The sequence below is a fragment of the Microcaecilia unicolor genome, chromosome 4, assembly GCF_901765095.1.
Source record: "Microcaecilia unicolor chromosome 4, aMicUni1.1, whole genome shotgun sequence".
NCBI lineage: Eukaryota > Metazoa > Chordata > Amphibia > Gymnophiona > Siphonopidae > Microcaecilia > Microcaecilia unicolor.
The window spans coordinates 99,670,122-99,695,167 of NC_044034.1; the positions used below are offsets into that span (position 1 = coordinate 99,670,122).

General features: G+C 41.0%; 1 protein-coding gene across 2 annotated transcripts in view; it reads right to left on the minus strand.

Annotated features, from left to right (window-relative positions):
* DNAJC15 (DnaJ heat shock protein family (Hsp40) member C15) overlaps positions 1-24,731 on the minus strand; it is a 63,189-nt gene extending 38,458 nt beyond the window's left edge. The window contains exon 1 of one of the 2 annotated variants that reach the window (XM_030200540.1): positions 24,556-24,731. In XM_030200540.1, the coding sequence (XP_030056400.1) occupies positions 24,556-24,660 (105 nt within the window). In that variant the 5' untranslated portion in view covers positions 24,661-24,731. Of the gene's footprint in view, positions 1-16,481; positions 16,515-24,555 lie in introns of those variants that run through there. The other variant, XM_030200541.1, reaches the window with a different exon arrangement.
* Between the last annotated feature and the right edge of the window lie 315 nt (positions 24,732-25,046).

The following is a 25,046-nucleotide window of genomic DNA, read 5'->3' on the forward strand; positions in this document are numbered from 1 at the left end:
TTATTTATTGCTCAGAAACGTGTCTTACCTGCTAATTTCACTTCCTTAAGTCCTGGTAAACTAGTCAGATGAGTGGGTTATGCACCCCAACGCGCAGATAGAAGCAGAGAACATAGACTTTCAGTAACATCACCAGCATAAGAACTGGTGCAGTCCTAGAATTTGCCAGTATATTATTATCATAGATGAAACTGAACTTGCAACCATACAAACAAGCATAAACTAATTCAAGAAAGGAAAGAGTGGAAGGGAAAGGGATGAGATTTGAAATACCACCTTTCTGTGGTTACAATCAAAACGGTTTACATATTATATATAGGTACTTATTTTGTACCTGGGCCAATGGAGGCCTACGTGACGTGCCCAGCATCTCAAGGAGCTGCAGTAGGAATCTAACCCAGTTCTCCTGGTTCTCAGGCCACTGCAGATTTTGGATTTACCTCACGCCTTTTTCAACTGTAGATCAAAGTTATATTCAGGTCCAGAAGGTAACTTTCTGTTCCCAGAGGGTACTATTCAACCAATGGGTGTTTGGTATTCCAGCTGCCTCTTTGGGCATTCCAAGCCTCATTCTGGCATTCCAATAAAGTCTCACTCCGATATCACCAGAGATCCTGGCTACAATGCCTGTGGAAAAACTTTAGCCAATTCTTCCATTTCCACAGGAATCCCGCAAACCCAGAAGTCATATCTGCAGGATTCCTGTGGGTTCCATGGATCCCATGAACCCCCATTCCCACGAAGAGCCGCTACTCACGTTTCAAGCCTCAAATCAAGCCACTCTTTATGATCATGAATATTTATAAAATGGCTGTTCCTGTTTAAATACAGCAGCCAGACTCATATTTGGAAAAACAAAATATGAAAGCGCAAAACCCTTGAGAGAGAAACTACACTGGCTCCCACTTAAAGAACAGACCACATTCAAGATCTGCAGGATCGTTCATAAAATCATCTATGGGGACACCCTGACTTACATGCTAGACCTCGTTGACCTACCTCCTAGAAATGCTAAAAAATCTGCCCGCACATTTCTCAATCTACACTTCCCTTGCTGCAAAGGATTAAAATACAAACTAATGCTTCCAGCTTTTCCTATATGAGCACGCAGCTGTGGAATACACTACCAACAAATCTGAAGACAATTAACGAAATCACTAACTTTCATAAATCTCTGAAAACCTACCTCTTCAACAAAGCCCACCACGAGAATACTTAGCCTAACTAGAACACCTCACCACATCACCCCTACTTCGAATGACGCCTTTCTATAAATGTCTGCTTAGTTCTTCTCTAATATCCTTGCTCTCTTTATAACACCAACTGTACCTTTTACCCTGGTATGGCAACGCCATAACAAGTCTTTGTTAGCCACATTGAGCCTGCAAATAGGTGGGAAAATGTGGGATACAAGTGCAATAAATAAATATATGTTTATTTCCCTTACAAGGTGTTTTGTTTACAAAAAAAAAGAAGCAGCAGCTTTATATTCAAAACACACATACAGGACAGACCAAATATGTTTGCTCAGTCTGAAAAAAAACTGTGTGTGAACTCAGACCGACTTTTGGTTAACAGCCATTTTAGGGCATGTTGCAGAAGAGAAGGTGACATACTGACATTGAATTAATACACAAAGGAACTGGGCAATATTAGCTCACAACAACATGATGCTCATTTAGCAACATGGATATAGGAACTTGGTATACTATAGTATTTCTCAGCTTTGCAGATTTTTTTTTTCACAGTACAGAGCGGCATTTTTTTCCACAAATTTAGGGGTCCTTCTACCAAGCTGCAGTAAAAACTGGCCTTAATGTGCCTTTATGTGGATTTTTCCTGCGTGCTAAAGTTATTTTTATAGCAGCCAGAAAATGGCCGATTTTCTATTCTCCTATTAATGGCCATGCACTGTTTTCAAAAGGAAAAAGCATATGTTCACAAGAACTATATAATGTAATCACAACCAACAACTAAATATGAATTGAAAATCTTCAAAATGGTATTCTTCACTATTTATCAAAAAAATGGAGGAAAAAGCCTCAGACCACTGCGGTGCACATGAGTTTCTCAATTTAAGCAACCAGCAGGAAAAAAGTAATCATTGGTCAAAAATCTCCTATCACCTCAGTGGATTTGTGCAACCCTGTGCATTTGTGTAAACAATACGCAAAATTGATCAACACTAAATTCAATGTCAATAAATTTTCAAATATCGGTGGAGCCAAAATAAGAACATAAAAAAGCCATACTGGGTCAGACCAATGGTCCATCTAGCCCAGTATCCTGTTTCCAACAGTGGCCATGCCAGGTCACAAGTACCTGGCAGAAATCCAAATAGTGGCAACATTCCATGCTACCAATCCCAGTCTGTCTCAATAGCAGACTATGGACTTTTCCTCCAGGAACTTGTTCAAACCTTTTTTAAACCCTGATATGCTAACTTATCTTCTCAGTCAAGTCTCAAAAGGAACTCATTTTGCCTAAAGATTTCATCTAAAGACTGCACTGCTTTGAGAAGATTTCCATGGCTATACATATGCATAGGTGGTGAATTATCCTGTAACAAGAAAAATCCATTACATTCTGGAATTTTATGTAGATTCAGCGTTACCAAAAATGTCTTAACTCATTAGGCTTACTTTATACTTGCATAGCCTGCATTTACTCTGTGATCATGCATAAAGATGGTGTCCACAGATATAAAAAGATGCCAATTTTAGAGAAACAAATCACGGAAATCTTTGTCACAAAAAAGTCAGATTTAAAGGCTGTCACTCCACCATGTCTATGGGATTGACAGCCTATGTTCACAGCCCCCCCCCCCCCTTTTTTTTTTTTTTTTAAGAAAAGCTACCCATTCAATCCCAAAGTCAATCCAAACTGTTCAAAGGTTTTTAATTGGTAAATCCATGCTGTTCTGTCCAGAGTAACATCTTGTCAATATCCCATCCTCAGATGGTATTGAATACTTGATCAATGGACCACCATTGAAAGGAATCAAAATAATGGTTCATTTGGCCACAATGAGCCAACAATAGAGTTTTGCGTGTAATTCAGGATCTGTGCTCGTTCGTATGTGTACACAATTTTCTAACATTTTTGCCTACATACAATTTGTTACAAGGACACATAAGTATATAGACTACATCAGTGGTTTCCAAACCTGATCCTGGAGGCATCCCAGCCAGCTAGGTTTTCAGGATATCCACAATGAATATTCCTGAGATAGAGTTGCATGCAGTGAAGGAAGTGTACACAAGTCTCCCTTATGAATAGTCATTGTAGATATTCTGAAAACCCGACTGGCTGGGGTACCTCCAGGACCAGGTTTGGGCATCACTGGCCTACATGATTGGAATTACAATTTGTGGATGATTTTAACTTGAAAATCTTATTATCCAAAGGGTTCATCAGTAATAGAACATGTCTTACAGTTCCCACCAACATTGTTGTGTTGTGAATTGATTTTAGGCAGGCAAAGACAACTATGCTGGACTAAGAAATTCTGTCAAACTGTGCCCTCTAGAGAAATATTCAATACTAGTAAAAAAAGGTCCGTTTCTGACACAAACAAAACGGGCGCTAGCAAGGTTTTCCTCAGCTCTCCTGCAGCCACCCATGTCCAGCGAACCTCCTCTCTCCCCTGCCCCCCCTCCAGTCACCCATGTCCAGCGACTCTCCTCTCTCCCCTGCTCCCCCTACAGCCACCCATGTCCAGCGACCCTCCTCTGGACATGGATCAGCTGTGAGGCATGTCCTCCCCCTCCCGAGTTCTGAAGTTGACATCATAATGGCTACGGTGATGTCAGCCTGATCTACGGAGCCTAGCAGACCAACTCGGAATGAGCCACAGTCCCAGCCAAGTCAGAACGTTGGAGGTGAGAATTATTATATAGGATGTACAGATCACAAGTATTACTCTCAACATTTGATTTTTATTATTAGAGGAGGAAAAGACTTCAGAAGCTCTGCCTTCTCACTGCTCTCATATGTGTTGAGAGCTGGCAGATTGTTTCATATCCAATGTGGTCTAATTGTCTGTTATTATTGAAGATGCTGCGAGCTCCTCACTAGTCAAAAACCTCCGATTGGGTGATGAACTATGTCTCAAAAAGGCTCTCTTACTGCTTGTATTTTTTAAAGTAGAAAAGCCACTTATCTGAGCTGTAGCTGAGTTGAAAGGGAATGCTCGACAGAGAGCCCCTGTTTCGCTTCTGCTTCTTAAGGAGCTGAACCCTCGGCTACTGCATATGTCCTAAAATAAGGAATGATATTATGTTCTGAGAGAGGACCAGGAAAAATACTATCAGATTTTCTGTACAAAGCCAATAATAAACAAGCCTACCTTTTTAGAGTCCGTCTGATTCTTTCTGCGGGACTCTAAAGTGAATCAAAATGGCACCTGTATTTAAACAGATGCTGTCAGCGTATACCAATCACATGAACAGAACAATTTACGTGAACAAGATTTTTTAAAGGGCCATCTAACCCTGGGTGCAATCTTAAAAAGCCCATTACTGACCCGTTACAGAAATGCTTTCCATTCTATACGGTTGTTTAATCCAATAGGGGTTAAGGTATTTAACTTGAAGGCCCTCTAGAGAAAGCAATACGTAATAGATGCTTGTGAAAGACAGGATGAGTTAGATTTATGTCTCGTTTTTTTCAAATTTTCTTAGCCAGCACTTCCCCTCCCGCTGAATATTTCAATGCAAAAGTCTCATGCTGCTCATCCTGTATAGAGTTCAATATGTCTGCCAATAAAGATTCCTGTTGTTAAATCTGGCTCTAGTATAAGAGATTTTCCAAACTCTGACAGAATATCCTTGCCCTGATAAATCTTTAGCCAATATTTTGGAATGTAACTTAAAATCCTCTTGATCTGTGCAGATTCAAAATTCTACGAAATCTCAGAAATTGTGAATAAGGCAAACTGTTGTTCTTCAAAGTCTTGGGATGGCAGCTATGGCATTGAAGAAGTGTATTGCGATCAGCTGTTTAAACATTTGTCAGAAAAAATTCACCTGACCAATGAATTTCAACCTCCAGAAAAATGTATTACTGTGCCAGACGACTCATAAGGGCATTGAAGAACTGTGCTGCATTTGTTAAGGCAACTTATAAAATTACTCAAATGTGGATCATCACCTGACCACAGCATAAAAGGATAATAAGATTTTCAAGATAAAATCATCAAAACAAATTGTAATTCCAATGATGTATATACTTAAGTGTCCTCGTAACAAACTGTATATAGGCAAAACTGTTAGAAAATTGAGTACACATATGAACAAGAACAGCTCCTGTATTACACGCCAACAAGGTTGGAGCTCCATTGGTGGCTTATTGTACCCAGATGAACCATAATTTTGATTTGTTCCAATGTTCAGCCATTGATCAAATATTCAATACCATCCGAGGAGGGGATATTGACAAGTAGTTACTCTGGAGAAAACAACATTGTATTTACAAATTAAAAACCTTTCAACCATTACTTTAAAAAAGAAAAAGTGCTGTGAACATAGGCTATCAATAACATAGACTTGGTAGGATTGATAAACTTTAAATATATCCTTTTTTGTGATGAAGATTTCCGCGATTGGTTGCTCTAAGATTGGCGTCTTTTATATCTGTGGATGCCACCTTTGTGCGTGATCACGGAGTAAATGCAGGTTATGCAAGTATGAAGTAAGCCTTCTGGGTTAGACATTTTTGCTAACTCTGAATCTACATAAAATTCCAGAATTTAATGGATTTTTCTTGTTACAGGATAATTCACCACCTATGCATATCTATAGCCATGAAAATCTTCTCAAAGCAGTGCAGTCTCCAGCAGGTCCCTGTGTAACATGGTGTCAGAATTATTGAGCAGATTGCACTGAATCAGATACAAATATATATATATATATATATATATATATATATATATATATATATACACAAAAATACAGCTTTAAAAATATATATATATTTGAAGATGCAACTGGCTTTCATTCCAAAGCCCTCTTCCCCCTCCCTTTGGGAACATTTAAAAGAAAGGTACTACTGCAAGGACCTCACCTCCCCCTTTCCCTCCCTCTTTAACAAAAGACTTCTCAAGTAAGAGACTGCCTCAAGGCTAAATTGACTCTCTTCCTCTTATCAAAAAAGCCTGGCTGATCAACACAACAAATATCAAAGGTATCCAGTAGAGGCAAGGAGACAGACAGGTGGGAAAGGTGTGAAATACAGCTACTAAAGACAAAGGACACCTGCTGGCTGCCCCAGACAAATCTTATCAGAATAAATTCAAGCAGGAAACCCTGCACTACAATAAACCATTTGTCAGCAAAATCCAGACAGCAAGTCTTGTGATGTCATAAGACATGAGACCAAAATACCACAATGCTTTGCAACTACTCCGGGTCGTGTGCAAACCAGGAAACCAAGACAAAGATTCACATGGCATGTCTTCCTGCAGCTTGCAAGAGTATAAAAGACAGAAGCTGTTCCAGACAAGCAGATGCTTCCCTTCAACTGCAACACAGATTCTTCTCTTCCTGGGACCTGTAGCCCTGCCTGCTATGAGGACCTCTTCTGCAAACATGTGCTTACCTCATGCTGTTCATACTATGTAACAAGGACTTGTAAGTAACATAACTTTTGATCTAGACCTGCTACTTTACTTTACTTAAGCACTGATTATCTGTAAAGATCTGTAAGACCTACCTCTCGTTTGGTTTGCAATATTATTTGCAAGATTTGTATATTAAATCAACCTTTTTGAAGCTAAAAATACGGTCTCTTTGTGTTCTGCGTATATGGTATCTGTTAAGGTTAATCTTGCAGTACAGAATACTGCATTTCAACAGAGATATATACTTAATTTATTTAATTTATTGCAATTATCACCTTTGGTAATTGGTGGAGAAATTAATATCCTAAAACTTATAAATACAGCGCCTGCTCTTAAATTATAAACAGTAGCGAGTGCTCTAGAGCTCTTTCCCCCAAAGTAAATCATTTCTTGTAACACCTGTTGAGATTTGACTGAGAAGTAAGTGTTTCATTTTGACTCCAACTAAAAATTTATTGGCACTGAATTTAGTTTTGAGCAATTTTTCATATTGTATACACAAATGCACGGGGTTGCACGAATCCACTGAGGTGGCAGGAAGTTTTTAGTCAACGATTACGTTTTGCCTGCTGGTTGCTTAAATTGAAAAACTCATGTGCACCGCATTTTTTTGATCGGTGGTGACGAGTACCATTTCTGTTCACATTTAGGTGTTGCATGCACTAATGTTGTCATTAGCGCACAGCCATTAAAAACAATCACATGAGAACTTGCCGGCATCTATTTTGTAGGAAGTAAGGCCTCACGGGGTAATCCTGCACTAACCAGTTAGCAAGTGGTAATGCGGATTTGCTGATTAGTGCAGGAATGCCTACTCTGCCCCTAGAAATGCCCCCACCAACAAAAGATTAAAAGTATTTTTTTGCACATGCCAATTTCAAACTTACTGTAGGATGCCTGACCATGTCCCACAATAAGCCATTTTAAGCTGCAGTAAACATATGCTAGCACTTACCACAGCTTAGTAAAACGACCCCTAACTTTTTTTCCATGCAACAACTGCAATAATAAGCTCTAGAGATGTGCACAGGCAGAAAAAACCCCATTAATTATTTTCAAAGTTCTTTCCCAATTTTCAGATGGTTTTCTATTTGTTCACACATTCCTTTTAATGAAAAATACCCTTTTTTAACACATGCTATAAAGCTTTTTAATTCACACCAGTTGATTGAATGTGTATTAAGTCAATATAGAACATTGTGAGGGAGTCTATATGATGCTGCCTCTCTCCCTTAATAGCACTCCCTCACACTTAAAGCCATCTTGAAACCCATAAGGGGAAGTGACATGCGTGGAGTGGATCATAAGGGCATGGTCCAGGAAGTATGTAAGCTGAGGCCATAGCTAGGTTAAGGGGGCCCAGAGGAAAGCAGGTCACCCCAAGGCAGATGCCTCCACCACCTATGTGTGAGCTGCAACTGCTACAGTTAGGTAATTGCTAGAGACTACATTGATAACTTTGAGAAACCAGGCCAGGGACAAGCAAAAATGTGCTGTGTGCTGAGAAACAGTAAAATACACAATGGCCCCCAGGAGCAGGCCACAAGAGGACACTGTTATGTTTATGGATCAGTTTTATGTTGCCTTTTACTTTTAGCTGTGACTGGAACAGGACCCCTGACCTAACAGCTTTGATACTGTAAATGTTATTTTCCTTCACCTGCAACTGCTGTGTGGCTCTGTCTTACCTGGGTACTGGGCCCGCCCTCGTTCACACTACCCCACACATACTAAATTTAAAGCACACTAATGAACAGAACATGCAAGAACAAATGCATATCCCTAGCGCTCTCCGAATGACATCACGAATCTATCTTCTCCCCACTTGGCGCAAAATGAATCACCACAAAGTATCATGGAGGTTTGGACTGTAAGAAACTAAAATGGCCACTTTCCATCCCTAAATTGGTGCTATGTACTTGTTAAAAATGTCAAACCATTAGAAAATTATCAAAATGTTACGTTACAATATAAGAAATCTATTTATACATTTTTATGAGTTGTGATACCTGCCCTTTAAGTCTTCAAATCTTAAAAAAACAAACAAAAAATTAGCTCGCTGAAAGCATCACTCTCATTATTCAGTTTCTGAAGAGGCAGATGAAGTTAGTTGCTAAAGTGGGGAAATGTTTTGTGCAGTAGGTAGAAGTCTGTAATAATTCAGCTTTATTACCAACCTCAGCAGGTAGTAAATCTAAATGCCTATAAAAGGATTAATGCACAGGAATACTAGCCCACAGTCACTGCTGGAGAAATCACTGAATGCGATATTTTAAACTCTAGCTCTGCAACTAAAAGGTAAAGTATACTTCAGACGGCTTTTATTTTGCTTCCACATTTTTTGTTCATCTATAAATTACTGTTCCTTTCTGTCTGAATAGATTTAATGTTCATGATAATCAAAGTGAGTCTGCATCCAGAGTAACAAAAATTTGCAGATTAGTCACAGACTAAAATTACAGTATGCAATAAATCTCAAGGATGTTTATTGGGTAGGCTGTGAAAAAAAAGCACCTCTGTGTGTAAAGTCCCCAAACATATTATTTTACCAGCATTTTGGAAAAATGCTTTAGGTGACACATTCTAAAATAGCTTCTCTTTCTTGCTTCACAGATGGACTGGAAGACCACCACAAATTTACCATAGTCTACTAGTCTTGGAACTGCAATTGCATTCATACCTCTATGGGTAAACTCTGCAAGGTGAGGGGGGGGGGGGGGGGAGGTCCTATGTGCCTATGCCCAGTTCAGACGCACAATATATAAAGCTTTTTTGAAAGGTCAATTCGATCGTTGCGCTACACCTAGATTATTTTTAGAATGTCTTCACCAATACAGCTTTTGAGTGTTATAGCTATGGCCATCTCAGATACTTAACAGGGCTGAAATCTATTTCCTACTAGCCTTGGGGTTCCCTTGGGATTTAGTACAAATGACAATATAATGTACAAAAGCGGTTTTTGATCCAGAAAATTTGTTTTTCCAACTGGAAAAGTTTAAGATGTCTGATCTCTAACCTAGTCCAAATGCCAAAAGGCCACATCACTCTGAATTTCCAGACTTTGGGGCACGTGCTTACCACAGCAACAAAAAAAGAGCTTACCAGAGGGCACGCTGAGGCATCCTGTGGTAATTTGGTGATGTGTCCGTGCTACCCAAGTGCTAAAAATTTACATTTATTCTTTTAGCGCTAGGGATGGAGAGCGGACGTGTTCTCCGCTAATCAGTTAGTGCATGGGCATTGCCATGCGCTATTAGCGCATGAGTCCCTACCACCTACAAAATAGGTGATGGTTGGAGCTCATGTGCTAATGGAAAATTAGTGTGTGGCTATTAATATGAAAAATCTGCCATCTTATCCTAGTGGTAAAAATGGCCTAAGCATGAGAGAATGACCCGCATAAGTGCATGCTAAGGCCACAAAGTGCCTTTTTGTTACCTGTATATGATGAACTTATGGGATTATTCTAGAAACCTTATTCACAGTTTCCGTGTGGAAATACCAGCATTTACATGTGTACTATATATCACATTCACATATCACAGAAAGCCACTTTTTACACGTGGACATTCTCCACATTATGTAGCAATTACAAGGGACATTGTTTCGGCAGGACTAAAATCTATACATAAGAACAAAGGAACAGCCATACTGGGTCAGCCCAATGGTCCATCTAGCCCAGTATCCTGTTTCCAACAGTGGCCTATCTAAGTCACAAGTACCTGGCAGATAAGGCTTGCAATTCCGAGATACAACAAGCCAATGAAATAGCGCACAGAATGTTGAGTATTATTAGGAAAGGGATGGAAAACAAACACAAGGATGTTATAATGCCGTTGTATTGCTCCATGGTGCGACCGCACCTTGAGTATTGTGTCCAATTCTAGTCGCCGCATCTCAAAAAAGATATAAAGGAATTAGAAAAGGTGCAGAGAAGGGCGACGAAAATGATAAAGGGAATGGAACGACTTCCCTATGAGGAAAGGCTGAGAAGGTTAGGGCTCTTCAGCTTGGAGAAAAGGCGGCTGAGGGGTGATATGATAGAAGTCTACAAGATAATGAGCGGAGTAAAGCGGACAGATGTGAAGCGTTTGTTTACGCTTTCAAACAACAACAAAACCAGGGGACACAAGATGAAGCTAGAATATGGTAGATTTAAAACAAACAGGAGAAAGTTTTTCTTTACTCAGCATGTAGTTAGACGCTGGAACTCGTTGCCGGAGAATGTAGTGACAGCAGCTGGCCTTACGGAATTTAAAGGGGGTTTGGACAGATTCCTGAGGGAAAAGTCCATTGAACATTATTAATTTTTTTTTTGGGGGGGGGGGGGGGGGGAGGGGTTGTCGGGTTCTTGAAGCCTGGATTAGCCGCTGTCGGAGACAGGATGCTGGGCTTAATGGACCCTTGGTCTTTTCCCAGTATGGCGGTGCTCATGTACTTAACTTTCAATACTTGGTTTTCCTCTGCTGTTCTTACATTATGGAATTCATTACCTTCTATAGTGAGACTTGAAACTTCATACTTTGTCTTTAGGAAAGAGCTGAAAACCTTTTTATTTGATAATTGATGCTTTGTTCAATGTTTTACTTTACTAATTCTTGTATTTTATTTATTCAATGCTTGTCATTTTATCGTAATTTTGTAAACCGTGGTGAATACATTAGGGTAGGCAGCGGCAGATATTGATATTGAAAGGGTTACTATATTTAGGGCCCTGTTTACTAAGCAGGACTAAGGGCACGTTAGTGTTTTTAGTGTAAACTGATTAGGACGTGCTAAATGCTAAGTCACCCATAGGAAGATATGGGCGACTTCAGTGTTTAGCATGCGCTAATTTTAGCAAGGCTTAGTAAACAGGGCCCTTAGGTTGGTAAGGACAAAAAGCACAGTTGAATTGTAGAGGACTCATCACTGGAGGACTCTGGACCAGGCAAGCTGCTGAAACATCATCGGTGTTGAGTTAGAGTACCGATTTTGGATGGACGGTTTTAAAAGAAAATGTAAAAAAAAACAAAAAAAAAACATGTGAGGTACTGCAAACAATGAAGACTGCACTCAGTTATATGATAACCATCCTATACAAAATATAAAGAAGTCTCAATAGGCCCTGCATAATTGCTAACTATTAAATAAAGATTTTGTTATATCCTTGGTGTCTATAAAATACCTATCTATATGCAAGATTTGTTTTACTTCTCGTTTTCTCTCAAACAGGTTTTTACATTGATACGAATCATACAACAGCAATTTTAAGGTTGCTTAGCTGCTCAAAAAACATCCCATTGTACACGGTATTGAAAAGGTTTCTATGCAGGTCCTAGGTGTGCGGAACAGTCGGTTGTACTCCTGTACCTCACCACGTATCTGCCAGTGGCACACTGTAAAACTAATAAGACTAACTGTGCAAGCCTAATGAGGAGACTCGCTGATATTTCTGATCTGGGGCATGCAAATGATACCATAACCATAAGCGGGCCTCACACATGGCATTGTTAATTAAGGAAGAACAGCAATAGAGTGGCGCACTGCGCAGGGTAATGAACTCTTGCTTTCCGATGTAGAACACTTGGGCTTTTACACGGGCAAATGCTGAGACCGAGCTGCTTATTTACAGCCTGCTACCATCTTTTTCTTGCCATGGACAATTTTTCCATTATACCAAACAATTAGAACAATAAGTAAAACCAAGAGTGCTCTGACAGGCACTCTGAAAGCAGCTTTAATTTCCTGCACTCTAATGTCAATTGCTCATTGCATTAATGAAAGAGTTACAGCTGTTATTTCCATCAGGACCTGCTGGGAACATTTCATTTCTTCCAATACTGTGATTGCTTTCCCTTCACTTTTTGTAATGCAATTGTTTTTAAAAATCAACTTTACTATATTATAAGCTAGCTACTTTCAGTTTCTACCAGCAAATCCAGGTTAACAGTCATTTGATCTGAGAAGATAAATTAAGATTAACTGTGCTTTCCCCCCCCCCCCCCCCTCAACCCCATAGATGCAGAATGGGAGAAATGTCTGTAAGGCTGAGTATAATCACACTGACAGGGTGGCCTAATCTCCATGTGTCCTCTTTTCCACTGGGTCAAGACCATTAGCTGAATAAGGGATTTCCAAGCAAATCTGTCTAACGAAAAAACAACAGTAGATTTTTTGACAGACATTAAGATATTTCATGTCTCAAAATAAGTGAAGCAGTTATTTTCTTTACCCTTTGTATTGCTGTAAATATGTGCAAAGGATCTAAAAAAGGACTGAAATGCTAGTGCATAATAACATCTATGAAATAAAATTCAAGGTCGGGAAGAGAGGCTTGATAAAATATATCACGTCCTCCAGAGTAGCTTATTTGTCGACAAAAGGTATTCTAACAAAGTTTCATCTATAGTATAGTGACAGCAGAAAGACCTACATGGTCCAGTTTGCCAGAGCAACGACTCACCACTCCATTAAGGCTACACTCCTTTATGAGCACACTTTGGCATCACAAACAGGGCAGCTGGCAATTTGCCAAGTGCCAACCACATATAGGCAGTTCTATTTGATGCAATCTTAGAAGAATGGTTTTATACTTTTTGTTTTTGCATAGTCACTTTCATTGTTAATGCTCAATTAAACTAACAATCCAACAATGTTGCAAACTGCTGACATTTTACTCACTATCAACTGGCAAATACATCAAATCATAACTGGCTGATTTGCAGGACCTTCTCAACTAAGATAGATTATAGTGCTCATTTTCAAAGCACATAGATTTATAAAGTTACCTAGTAACCTATGTAACTTTGTAAGTCTATGTACTTTGAAAATGAGCCTCCACATTTGTCAAAAAGAAAAAGTCGGCAAAATCAGCCAAATGAATTATTTTCTATTGTTCTTTCCTTAATTTCATTAAAACAATCAATTTATAAGGAGCTATCTAGCGGAGAAGGTGTTATGACTTGTAGGATCAGTTACAAAAGAAATTTTGGTCTCTATCATAACTAGAGAGATAAAACAAACAGATGGAAAGTATTAGATCCTGTGAGTTGCCAACGTGTGAAGGAAGTAATTTGTGTGATGATATCAAGTCCACTCTACTTCAGTGTTTAAATCTTTAAATGAAGAAATAGCAGGTCCTTTAGGGATAATCATCAATAAATCAGTGGAAGAGTGTTATGTTTCAAAGTCTTTAAAGCAGGCTGCAGTTCGGCCGTTACTAAAGGATAATGTTCAGGATACAAGTAACATGGAGAACTTTTGTCCAGTATCATCTTTGCCTATTTTAGCAAAAGTTGTTGACAATGTTGGTGTTTCATCAAGTAGCAGATTACGCAGATAAGGAGGAAAAATTATGACTTATCTGATCATTTTATTTTTAGACAGTGACACTTCTGAACCAGTGGGCGCTATTCCTTCCTACAAGCAGGTGGAGGTAGAGAATACTGAATTCTGTCAGCGACACCACCAGCATAAACTAAGGTGCTCCCTTGAACAAACTAGTATGCATCTGTCTATGCAGCAGAAGGTCCCTTTGTAGCGCAACCATGTCCTATCAACCACTGCAGCGATAATCAACTGAGCAAAACACCAGAGTAGTATTTGCTACCCTGCATATACCAGGATATAGCCATATTATGGGAACCCATATGGCTGCCAATCACAAATTTAAAAAACATTTTTTGAAGCGCTGAAAAGGAAACACAGAGCACACCCGAGGTCTCCCAAGGGCAGGACATCAGAACAGTGTCGTTGACTAAAGAAAAGAAAGTTATCAGGTAAGATATAATTTCTCCTCTCTTAGCGTCAGCTCCATTGGCCTGAACCAATGAGATGTACCAAAGCAGATCTATTGGGTGGGGGAAGACAAGGGCCCCCGAATGACTGCTCTGCCAAAGACCAAGTAGGCTTTGGCCAGCACATCCAATCTGTAGTACTTAGCAAATGAACGACGCAATGACAAAGTTGCCACCATGAAGAAGATCTCCTCAGGGGATACTACCTAAGACACGGCCTGAGCCCTAGTTTAGAGCCCATGAAGCACCAGACAATTCTTGCCGATGTAAGCAGACTCAATAGCTGCCTTAATCCACCTCACAATGGAGGCCTTCGAGGCAACCTGGCCCTTCCAACGGCCATGGAAAAGTACAAAGAGGGGGGGGGGGGGGGTTTGAGAGATTAAACTCATTTGTCTCCTTAAAGTACCTAAGGAGCATACTCTGGATGTCTAGCTTCTGAAGCCTCCAATCCTCTGGCAACGATCCCTGCACCACAAAGGACAGCAAACCTCTTGATTCACATGGACAGAGATACCACCTTACAGAGAGCCAAGTTGAAGCAGGGAAGCAGGAATCCTGCTGTAAGCACCACTAAAATTGCCAAGCTTCTGAGGGCCAGAAAAAAAGCTCTTGGTGGGCCAAGCCTGTGGTATACCAAATAAATAAAAATAAATACTTAGTCCTCATGTGCCACATTCACTTCTCAGTGTCTGAACCAGTGCTCAATGAAAAAGAGTGCATCTGATTGACCAGTGCTCACTAATTTATGATGCTCCTCGACAATGCAGGGCCAGGGACGGAGACAGAGTCTGTGGGGACATTCTCTAGCCTAGTCACAAGGAGCTGCAGTGGGAACTGAACCCAGTTCTTCCGATTCTCAGGCCGCTGCACTAACAATTAGATTACTCCTCCACTCCATTTAATAATTTTTGAAAGTTACACTACCTGTATAAAGTATTGTTAAAATCATTGAGATACCCCTCAACTTTCATAATTTAATTTCTGAAAAGATATTAGTTTTTTTTTTCAGTTCCACCTGAAAGCTCCTCTGGTTTAGCTGCTCCTGCCATTAATCAAAACTAGAAAGAAACTAGGCCAAAGCTCAACTGATTTTCATCAGAACCCCTTGAAGGCATCAGCATCACCCTGCAACAAGTAAATAAGGAACACAGACTGAACGCAGGACAGAAAATCTGTAAATGTAGAGCATGGTTAAACAGAGTACACACTTCTTACCAACAAAAAAAAAAAAAAAAGTGAAGGAGTGGCCTAGTGGTTAGAGTGGTGGACTTTGGTCCTGGGGAACTCGGTTCAATTCCCACTGCAGGCACAGGCAGCTCCTTGTGACTCTGGGCAAGTCACTTAACCCTCCATTGCCCCAAGTACAAATAAGTACCTGTATATAATATGTAAGCCGCATTGAGCCTGCTATGAGTGGGAAAGCGTGGGGTACAAATGTAATTTAAAAAATGGCTAATGGACTTGAAGGCAGATCCCTGAATATTATTAGAAGGAGCTAATAAATATGATTTGAACAAAATTCACTTTTTTTTCATATGTATTATAATATACATTTCAATTGGGGAATATACATTGTTTTCTTTTTTTATTCACAGGAGGATGGGGGGGGGGGGTGTACTGAAGAAGAACATAATTTTGCTATTTTTATCCTTTGAAATCCATGTAGAGCACATGCCTGGTCTCAGATGAAACGCAGTACTCGGAGGTTCACAAAGAAACCTCTTAAAATGATGATCAGCTGAGACCAGAAGGAGATACAGAAAGTACACTATCAAGACTTGAACACCCTCCTCAAAAGTATTTTGGAATACAATATTGCATATAAACCATCTTGCAACAATTGTACCATGCACACTGAAATGGAAACAAATCTGGTGTTCATGTTGCTCTCTATCCAAGCCTTTATTGCTATCCTTTAATTTACCATGGAATTGAAATTGTATATCATCAGGCCTCACTCAATGCAGATTCCTCTACCCCCCCCCCCCCCCCAAAGAAACTTGGTTGGGAGCAAAGAAAGCAAAATGTGCATCTGATTTTAGACTACCCCATGTGTCTAGTTATATTTTTATTAAACAAACCTCTATGTTGCTGTTCATCCTGTATGTGGTGGTTGTGTCAGTCCGTTGCGCTTATAAATCTGGCAGCAATCTTGTTTCTCTGGAGGGCGTGACTTGCTGTTTTGTGTGATCAGAAGGCATCATCACTTCTCTCTTCACTGCTCCAGGAAAACAGTAAAGACTGAGGATAGAAGCTACTCCAAAATATGGCCAAGTCAATTTTCATGGCTGCAACTGCCATCTGATCACTGGATTTCTTCCACAACTCTATTTCTCATTATAATCTGCAGTTACACACATTTGTTTGCCTGACCACAATTGGCTCTTGGCAGCAGTATGTACTTGAATAATTAGCTTGGTTGAAAGCCAATATCAGTCTAATGAATTCAACCCTTTGCAGGTTATCTAGCTTTGGGCAATTACTTGTCTGTGGTAAATGAAAGCCAATTATGTTCCACAAGGAAAAAACGATGCCCGGACCATAAGGATAACAACACCGATTAGTACAACATCAATGCGTATAAATGCCAAGTTATAACATTACATTTCCATTTTAAAAATGTTTACTGGAAGGTTAGTTCATGGTTCAGGCCTCGCAGCACTGGGGTGGGGGTGGGAGACAGGCAATGCTCAGATGCCACGTCCATAACAGCCAGCTGGGCCTGGGGTATGCCATGGAGACAATATGCCACAGTGGGAGAAGGAAAGAAAATGGCTGCCTATACTGTGTTGGCCCCTCCTGGCCCAAATGTGGCTGAGAGTAAGAGAGTATTCCTTGAAGCCACTAACCCTTCAGACCTTGAGGCCAGCAAGGGTATTTTCATATACAATACTTGTGGCATGGAACAAATTGTCAAAAGAGGTAACAATGTATGCTGCAAGATTAAAATACTGTCTGGAAAATGTTTAATAATTTAGGGCCCTGTTTATTAAGGCACATTAGCATTTTTAATGTGTCTATAATTAGAGCGCACTAACCGTGTAGGCACCTATAGGGATATTGTAGACACGTAAACGGTTAACGCACGTACAAGGTTAACACGTTAAAGACGCTAACACGCCTATAATGCAGCTTAGTAAACAGGGCCCTTAATTTATTTAATGCTCAAAATCCAGTACAAATAAAATTTTAGAATCTATTTGGTTGACTGCTGGGTCAAAGGCTCCTGCACAGTTTCATTTACTCTCTGTAGAGTGCTGGTGATACCGCATGCTGTTGGCTAGTCTTAGTGATTAGCAATGTACTAGCCTTGACTATTATGTGCAACTCCGATTACCACATCTCAAAACTATAGCAGAATTAGAAAAGATATAGAGAAGTGTGATCTCAGTGATAAAGGGGATGAAACCGTTCACCTATGAGGAAAGGCTAGAGAGGTTAGAGCTTTTCAGTTGGAGAAGAGATGACTGTAAGGGGATGCATGACAAGAGGTCTATAAAACCATGAATAGAGAGGAATGAGCAAACATGAACAGGTTGTTTGCTCTTTCAAAAAGTACAAAGGTGTGGTAGCCGTGTTAGTCCACTTTTAAAGGTAATCAGTAGAAATAAAACAAAATAAAACATGAAAAAAGAAAATAAGATGATACCTTTTTTTATTGGACATAACTTAGTACATTTCTTGATTAGCTTTCGAAGGCTGCCCTTCTTCGTCAGATCGGAAATAAGCAAATCTTGGTAGATGACAGTATATATAAGGAATAGGGAACACCATGAGGGGCATTTTCGAATGGTGATGACAATCTCTAAGGGCACCCATCTCTGAGAATGGCACCGCGAAGGGGCGGGGCAACCCGTATTATCAAAACAAGATGGGCGTCCATCTTTCATTTTGATAATACGGTCGGGGATGCCCAAATCTGAACATTTAGGTCGACCTAAGAGATGGTCGACCTAAATGTTGAGATGGTTGAGCTTAGAGATGGGCGATCTCGGTTTTCACCGATAATGGAAACCGAAGATGCCCATCTCAAAAACGACCAAATCCAAGGCATTTGGTCATGGGAGGAGCCAGCATTCGTAGTGCACTGGCCCCCCTTACATGCCAGGACACCAACTGGGCACCCTAGGGGGTACTGCAGTGAATTTCAGAAAAAGGTCCCAGGTGTATATCTCCCTTACCTTGTGTCCTGAGTCCCACAACCCCCCCCCCCCCCACACACACACACAACTGTACACCACTACCATAGCCCTTAGGGATGAAGGAGGGCACCTACAAGTGGGTACAGTGGGTTTCGGGTGGATTTTGGAGGGCTCACATTTACCACCACAAGTGTATCAGATGGGGGGGGGGGGTGGGCCTGGGTCTGCCTGCCTGAAGTGCACTGCACCCACTAAAAACTGCTCCAGAGACCTGCATACTGCTTTGAGGCTGGCAAAAAATGTTTTTTAATTTTTTTTTTTTTTTTTGGGGGGGGAGGGGGGAAGGGGGTTGGTGACCACTGGGGGAGTAAGGGGATGTCATCTGGTCATTTCGGGCACCTTTTTGAGAATTGGTCGTGAAAAAAATGGCCAAGTAAAGTCGGCCAAATGCTCATCAGGGACGCCCTTCTTTTTTCCATTATCGGCCGAGGATGCCCATCTATTAACCACGTCCCGCCTTCGGTACACTGCCGACACGCTCCTATGAACTTTGGTTGTCCCCGCGACGGAAAGCAGTTGAGGACGCCCAAAATCGGCTTTCAATTATGCTGATTTGGGCTACCCTGAGAGAAGGACGGCCATCTCCCGATTTGTGTTGAAAGATGGGCGCCCTTCTCTTTTGATTATGCCCCTGCATGAGTTTACAGCCCATTTAAAATAAGTCAGAGAAAATAGTTATACATCAAGAGAAAAAAATAGGCTCTGAAATTCTTTGCTGGAGGATGTACTAAAAGCAGTTAGCCTAGCCAGGTTTAAATAAAGGGCTGGAGTTCCTATAAAAAAAAATCCGAACAGTTGCTAAAAAGGTAGAATTGGGGAAAGCCGCTGCTTTTCCCTGGGGCTAAGGCAGAATGGAACCTATCTGCTTTCTGGGATCCTGCCAGGTACTTATGACTTGAATTGGCCTCTGTTGGAATTTCTCTCATGTGTATGTGTTTTTATGTTCATTTTTGTTTGCTTTTTTATCAGCTATGCTCTTTTAAAATGTATGCTCATTGTATCTTATATATTTATGGACTGTGATCTTTATGTTATACACCTTGAGTGTATAGGAAGGCATGGAAAGAGTAGTTATGACTGGGTACACCTCCAGTGGAGGCAGAAGGGATGATAGAAGTTACAACCATGGAAGAAAGAGCAGGCAAAAAGAGGAAGTCAAAAGCATACAGTGTGACAATACCATTTTTCTGCTATTTACAATTGCTGACTCAGGGGGCGGTGTATATGAGGTTTGTGCGAGTGGTTGGGTAGTGTATATGGTGTGCTTAGAAGCAGTCTTAGAAGGTTAACTGTATGTCTTTGTAAGGCTTGGGGACTGTACTTTTAAGTTGCTTCAGTTACAATGAACTTCAACATATTGAGGTTAATACAAGTGCAGTCTGACTTCATTTTTCCATCAAAGAGATTAATTTGTACTTTGTAAACACTTAACTTTATAGACATTCTTTGCACATAATACACAGAGGTGGAATTCAATGATTCTAAATAATTGCAAGCCATCAAAGCAAAATAAAATTTCGATTAATTAATTAGAGTCCTCTCTTTTTTCCATAAATATTGAGTTTACGATCTAGTGTGCATTTTTTATATAGGATATTGTTTATAGACTATATAAGCATTATTCTGTTTTCGGAATTATTTTTTTATTCTGTAAGGCTGAAAGCATTAGGGAGTATACGTGTATGTAAACAGCTGTACACAAATGTTCAGGCACCACTGGTCAAATTTTATGTTTCAGTGAATCCCTAAATGAAAAGAAGCCGACATGACCTCAACACGGTACAAGTTAAAGCATTTTTCTGCACATTTCAATGTGCAAGTACTATCTGCAGTTTTCAGCAGACTCAAAACAACAAGTGAATATGTCAGGTGCTTTCAGTCAAAACTTTGTAAGAAATAACAGCTTCCAAATATTTCATTTAGTCAGATCAGTCTTTTTACTCTTGCTTTTGGAATTTTCTTCCTACACTTTCAGATCTCTTCTAGCTCAGAAATATTCTTAATCTCTTCCATGCACTTTATATTTTGAGATCTCCCCACAGATTTTCAATAATATTCAAGTCCAGGGACTATGAAGTCTATTCCAGAACTTTCATCTTTCTTTCCTCTAAGTAACTGATTGATTTTGAGGTATATTTTGCATTGCTGACTTACTAAAATCTCCACCCTTTTTTCAACTTCACTTTCTACACTGACTACGGGACATTAACTTCTAGGATATGGTGATATTTAGTGTAAATACTTGAACACAAACCAAGATATTTTGGTCAAAAAAGGCATAAAAAATTGCATCTTGGTTTATATTTGAAACCTCCCTCCCTCATAATATCTGAAATTCCTCCCATTCCCTCCCTCCCCAAACCAGCAGAGCTCCGATTTATTTACTCCCACCCCCGAACAGGCAGAGCTCCTACTTTCTTCTTCCTTCTCCCTGAGCACATCAGCCCCTTCTCCCTCCCAGGGCCTACCGTACTACCCTGGTGGTCTAGTGGTGTCTTAGGGTGGACACGATACCTACTCATCCTGCCCATGCAGTCTCTGTAGTGAAAATGGCTGCTGCAACTTTCAGCTGTAGTCTTGTAGAGGCCGACTGAAACTGGGATTCTCAGCTCCAATCGAAATTGAACCAACAATCAAAATTTGAAATGGCAAGAGTGATTTTGGGGGAGAGGGGGGGTTCATTTTCGGTTTCAGCTTTCAGGTGGTGGAAGGTGAGGATGCTGAGTGGACAGGGATTGTGGGGGACGGGGTTCGGTTTTAGCCAAAAATGCACTGTATTTTCGGCTGAAACCCGAACCCGGATTTCAGGACCAAAACTGAAATTTGCTCAGGTTCTATAGTCTTGCAAGATTGTGGCTGGAGGTTGCAACAGCCATTTTGGGATTGAAGACAGCATGGGTGGGAGATTGCTCTTGTCCCAATGCACTACTAAACCATCTGGAAACTCAAGTAGGCCTAGGACGAAATGGTAAGTGGGAGCTCTGCCAGTTCAGGGCAGACAGTGGCGGCAGAGGGATTGGTAGGAATGTCAGACACCACAGGGAAGGGGTAAGGGGAAGAAGAAAGGGGAAGGAATGCTGGAATATAAACCCTTGGCTTAGTTAACATTCATCACCTAAAAAGAAAGGGTAAGGGAAATGTTATCTTGATGTGGATGGGTTTATATTCGAATATATATGGTAGTTGAATCCACTTTTGCTTCTTGTTTGAGACTGACAAGCCCTGTTCTGAGGTCTGGCTGGAGCCAGACCCTAGTACGCAGAGAAGAACCAAGAAAGGCTCACTGGCTGTGTTTGGGGCAGGGCCACCCTACCAGCCACAGACTGTGTTCAGGCCTTGCTAGTCTGAGGCCTGCTTAAGACTAATCATTCAAGTGGAGGAGTGGCCTAGTGGTTAGGGTGGTGGACTTTGGTCCTGGGGAACTGAGGACCTGAGTTCGATTCCCGGCACAGGTGGCTCCTTGTGACTCTGGGCAAGTCACTTAACCCTCCATTGCCCCATGTAAGCCGCATTGAGCCTGCCATGAGTGGGAAAGCGCGGGGTACAAATGTAACAAAAAAAAAAACAAACAAAAAAAAAACTACAGAGGCGTTCTCTCTTTTGTTCCTGGTTCTGATAGGATTCAATTAAACACTTATTTTCATTTATATCCCTTTGTCTGGCTGTGTTATTTCACAGGCCCACCCTCAACCCTCATTTGAGGCGTCACCCCCAGCTTGCCCTGACACAACCCAGATAGCGCTGAGGCAACTGGACAGAATATTCAACAGCACTAGCTGGTCAGGTGCTGCTATTAGGTTGGGAACCGGTCACTGGGGGTTAACTGGGTAGAAACGGCTCCTAACTAGTTAACTGTCGCTGAACATTGAACCCCCAATGTAGCCAAAAGGATACCAATAGAGGCAGCTTAGATATTGGCCACCAAAATGGTAAAGATTGTACCTTATGATTTAGAAAACTAACAAAACATGGTCCAAAACAGCAGTAAACATTTCATTTTCCCCCAATAAAAAGGAAGTTCCAAAAACAGGATTATGAGGTTGTAAGCTCAACAATAACTAGGTATTTCCTTAAGAGAAATAGGCTTGATGGGTGGATAGAATAGCCTCCAAATGCTGAATTCTGTTGTCTTTACCCATCTCAAGAGAATACAGAACCACAATAATTACTTATAAAGAACATAAATAGAAATAAAACAAAAGAGAAAAGAAAATAAGATGCATTTTTTATTGGACTAACTTAATACATTTTGTAAAGAATGTAATACAATTTGTATATGTAATCCCCTGTAAGTTCCTATAGAGAGGAACTGGGAGGCCCCAGGTAGAAGGAAGCCCAGCCCAAGGGGAGTATCTTTGAAATAAAATGCAGAGAGAGTGAAGTGGAGAGGAAGAGTGCTGGGAGGGGGAGGAGGAGGAGACTAGGAGGAAATAAAGTTAAGTGTCTGCCCTTTAGCAGAGTCTTTTTTTTTTTTTTTCCTTTTGGGTTTTTAGTTTTCTATTTGTAGCTGTAGGTCTTTGGTTGCTTGCAAGCCCCTGCCAAGGGACCCAAAGAAGGGGAATCCCATTGAAAAGAAGTGAATCTGTTTGTTAAGGAAAAGGAGAGTTGCTCTTAAGAGAAACAGTAACTGTGAAGGAGAGCTCTGGGTAGGCAGGGAGAGAACCAGCCAGGAGCACAGGATAGGAGCCAGGGAGTACCCATCCCATAGCCAGGCACACAGCCTTTGGAACACTATCTTTGGGGATACGCACAGACTGGAGCTATATAAAAGTATAAATAACCCTGTTTAAGAGTGCCTTATAACCTATATCCCATTAAGAGGAGAATACAGGAGTTCCACTGGGGAAATACCAGAAGAAGATTTACTTATACTATTTAATGAAGAGTTCATACAGAGTATGTTCCCGTGCTTTGAAGTTGAAGAATGAACTGAGTTTAAGCTGCTGACTGCAGAGTAGTCATTTGGAATAAAAGGTGTACAGGAGAATCGTAAATGCCAGGCCTTGTTTCCCACAGAGATTTGAACCCTGACTTTAAGTTTCCTGGGAAAGAAGAGGGTCATCCCACCTACTAACACTTCTTTCTCCAGGTGGAGAGCCAAGTGAGTGAGGGTCCAACAGTGTCTGCCCTTTGTGAGGGCTCCAGCCCACAAGACCCAAAAGCGTCCAGGTAAAGGGGCATTGCATAACGAACATAAATCCAGATAATATGTAAGGTCTGTGGTACCTCTACAAGAAGGAAAAAGACCATGCTGGATGGCTACTGCAATTTCTGGAAATGTCTGTGCACTATTGGGAGGCGGGGCTTGTGCTGGGCAAGACTTTTCTACGGTTTGTGCCCTGAAAATGGCAGATACAAATCAAGGTATGGTATACACAAGAAGTAGCGCATATGAGTTTATCTTGTTAGGCAGACTAGATGGACAATGCAGGTCTTTTCTGCCGTCATCTACTAGGTTACTATCTGCTGTTATATACTGTGTGTGTAACCTGCCATGTCGGTGCTAAACATGACCTTTTTAACAACCGGTCTACATCACACTCAGCACTTCACAGTGAATCATCATCAGCCGACCGACGGCACAAGCCTCTCATTGCTGGGTCTTTTCTCATAACAACTTTTGTTCTTTGGATGATGGCATCACCCGCTCAGAAAACCAAAGCTGGCACCAAATCTTCTTCGATCATTTTTCTAATTTATTTTTTTCTAAAACAAGGCACATTAACTTTTAATATGTAACACAGCCACTACTACACTACTTCCACTCGCGCTATCTGATTCTTTCACAAAGACACCTCCCACTGCCAATACCCTTGTCGTAGGGCGAACAGTGAAGCACCATCACCTGTCTCCCTACAAAGTGAGTAGTTATTGCATCATTCTGTAGTGAAGGAACACCCCCTCCCCAACCAGGACTCGGACCGAACCTGCAGCATTGTCTCGCAATACTCACGAATGTCCTATCGATATCGCTGTTACTGGGATGAGCACCGTTGCCGATATATTCTGTGTATCGTAGCGCCTCCGAGGAACTCATGCTGGATCTAGACGTAGCCATAGCCGGTTAGACCCCGCCTTTGGAAGAGGGGCGCCTGCGCAAAGAGCTGTACGGCTGCATTCTTGGGCCAAACTGACGAGACAAATACGAAGGACAAGGAGATTGGATTGAGAACAGGAGACTGCATGACGTCAAACAGTTGAAGCCACTTAGGTTAATCTCTGTTTCCCCTTCCCCGCGCAACCGTCGTTCTGCGTACACTCAAAGCAAACAAAACTATGAACTGCTGCATTCACGTTGTCGTTATTTATTGTTGGTGTGTAATAACGGAATTACTTTTCATAGGTAGTGTAGTAATTTGTTATAAATCGTAATCAGTGTGTCATTTGGAGGGGGTACCCTATGGCGTAGCTACGGTGGCGGACCCACCCAGCTGCGGCACCATA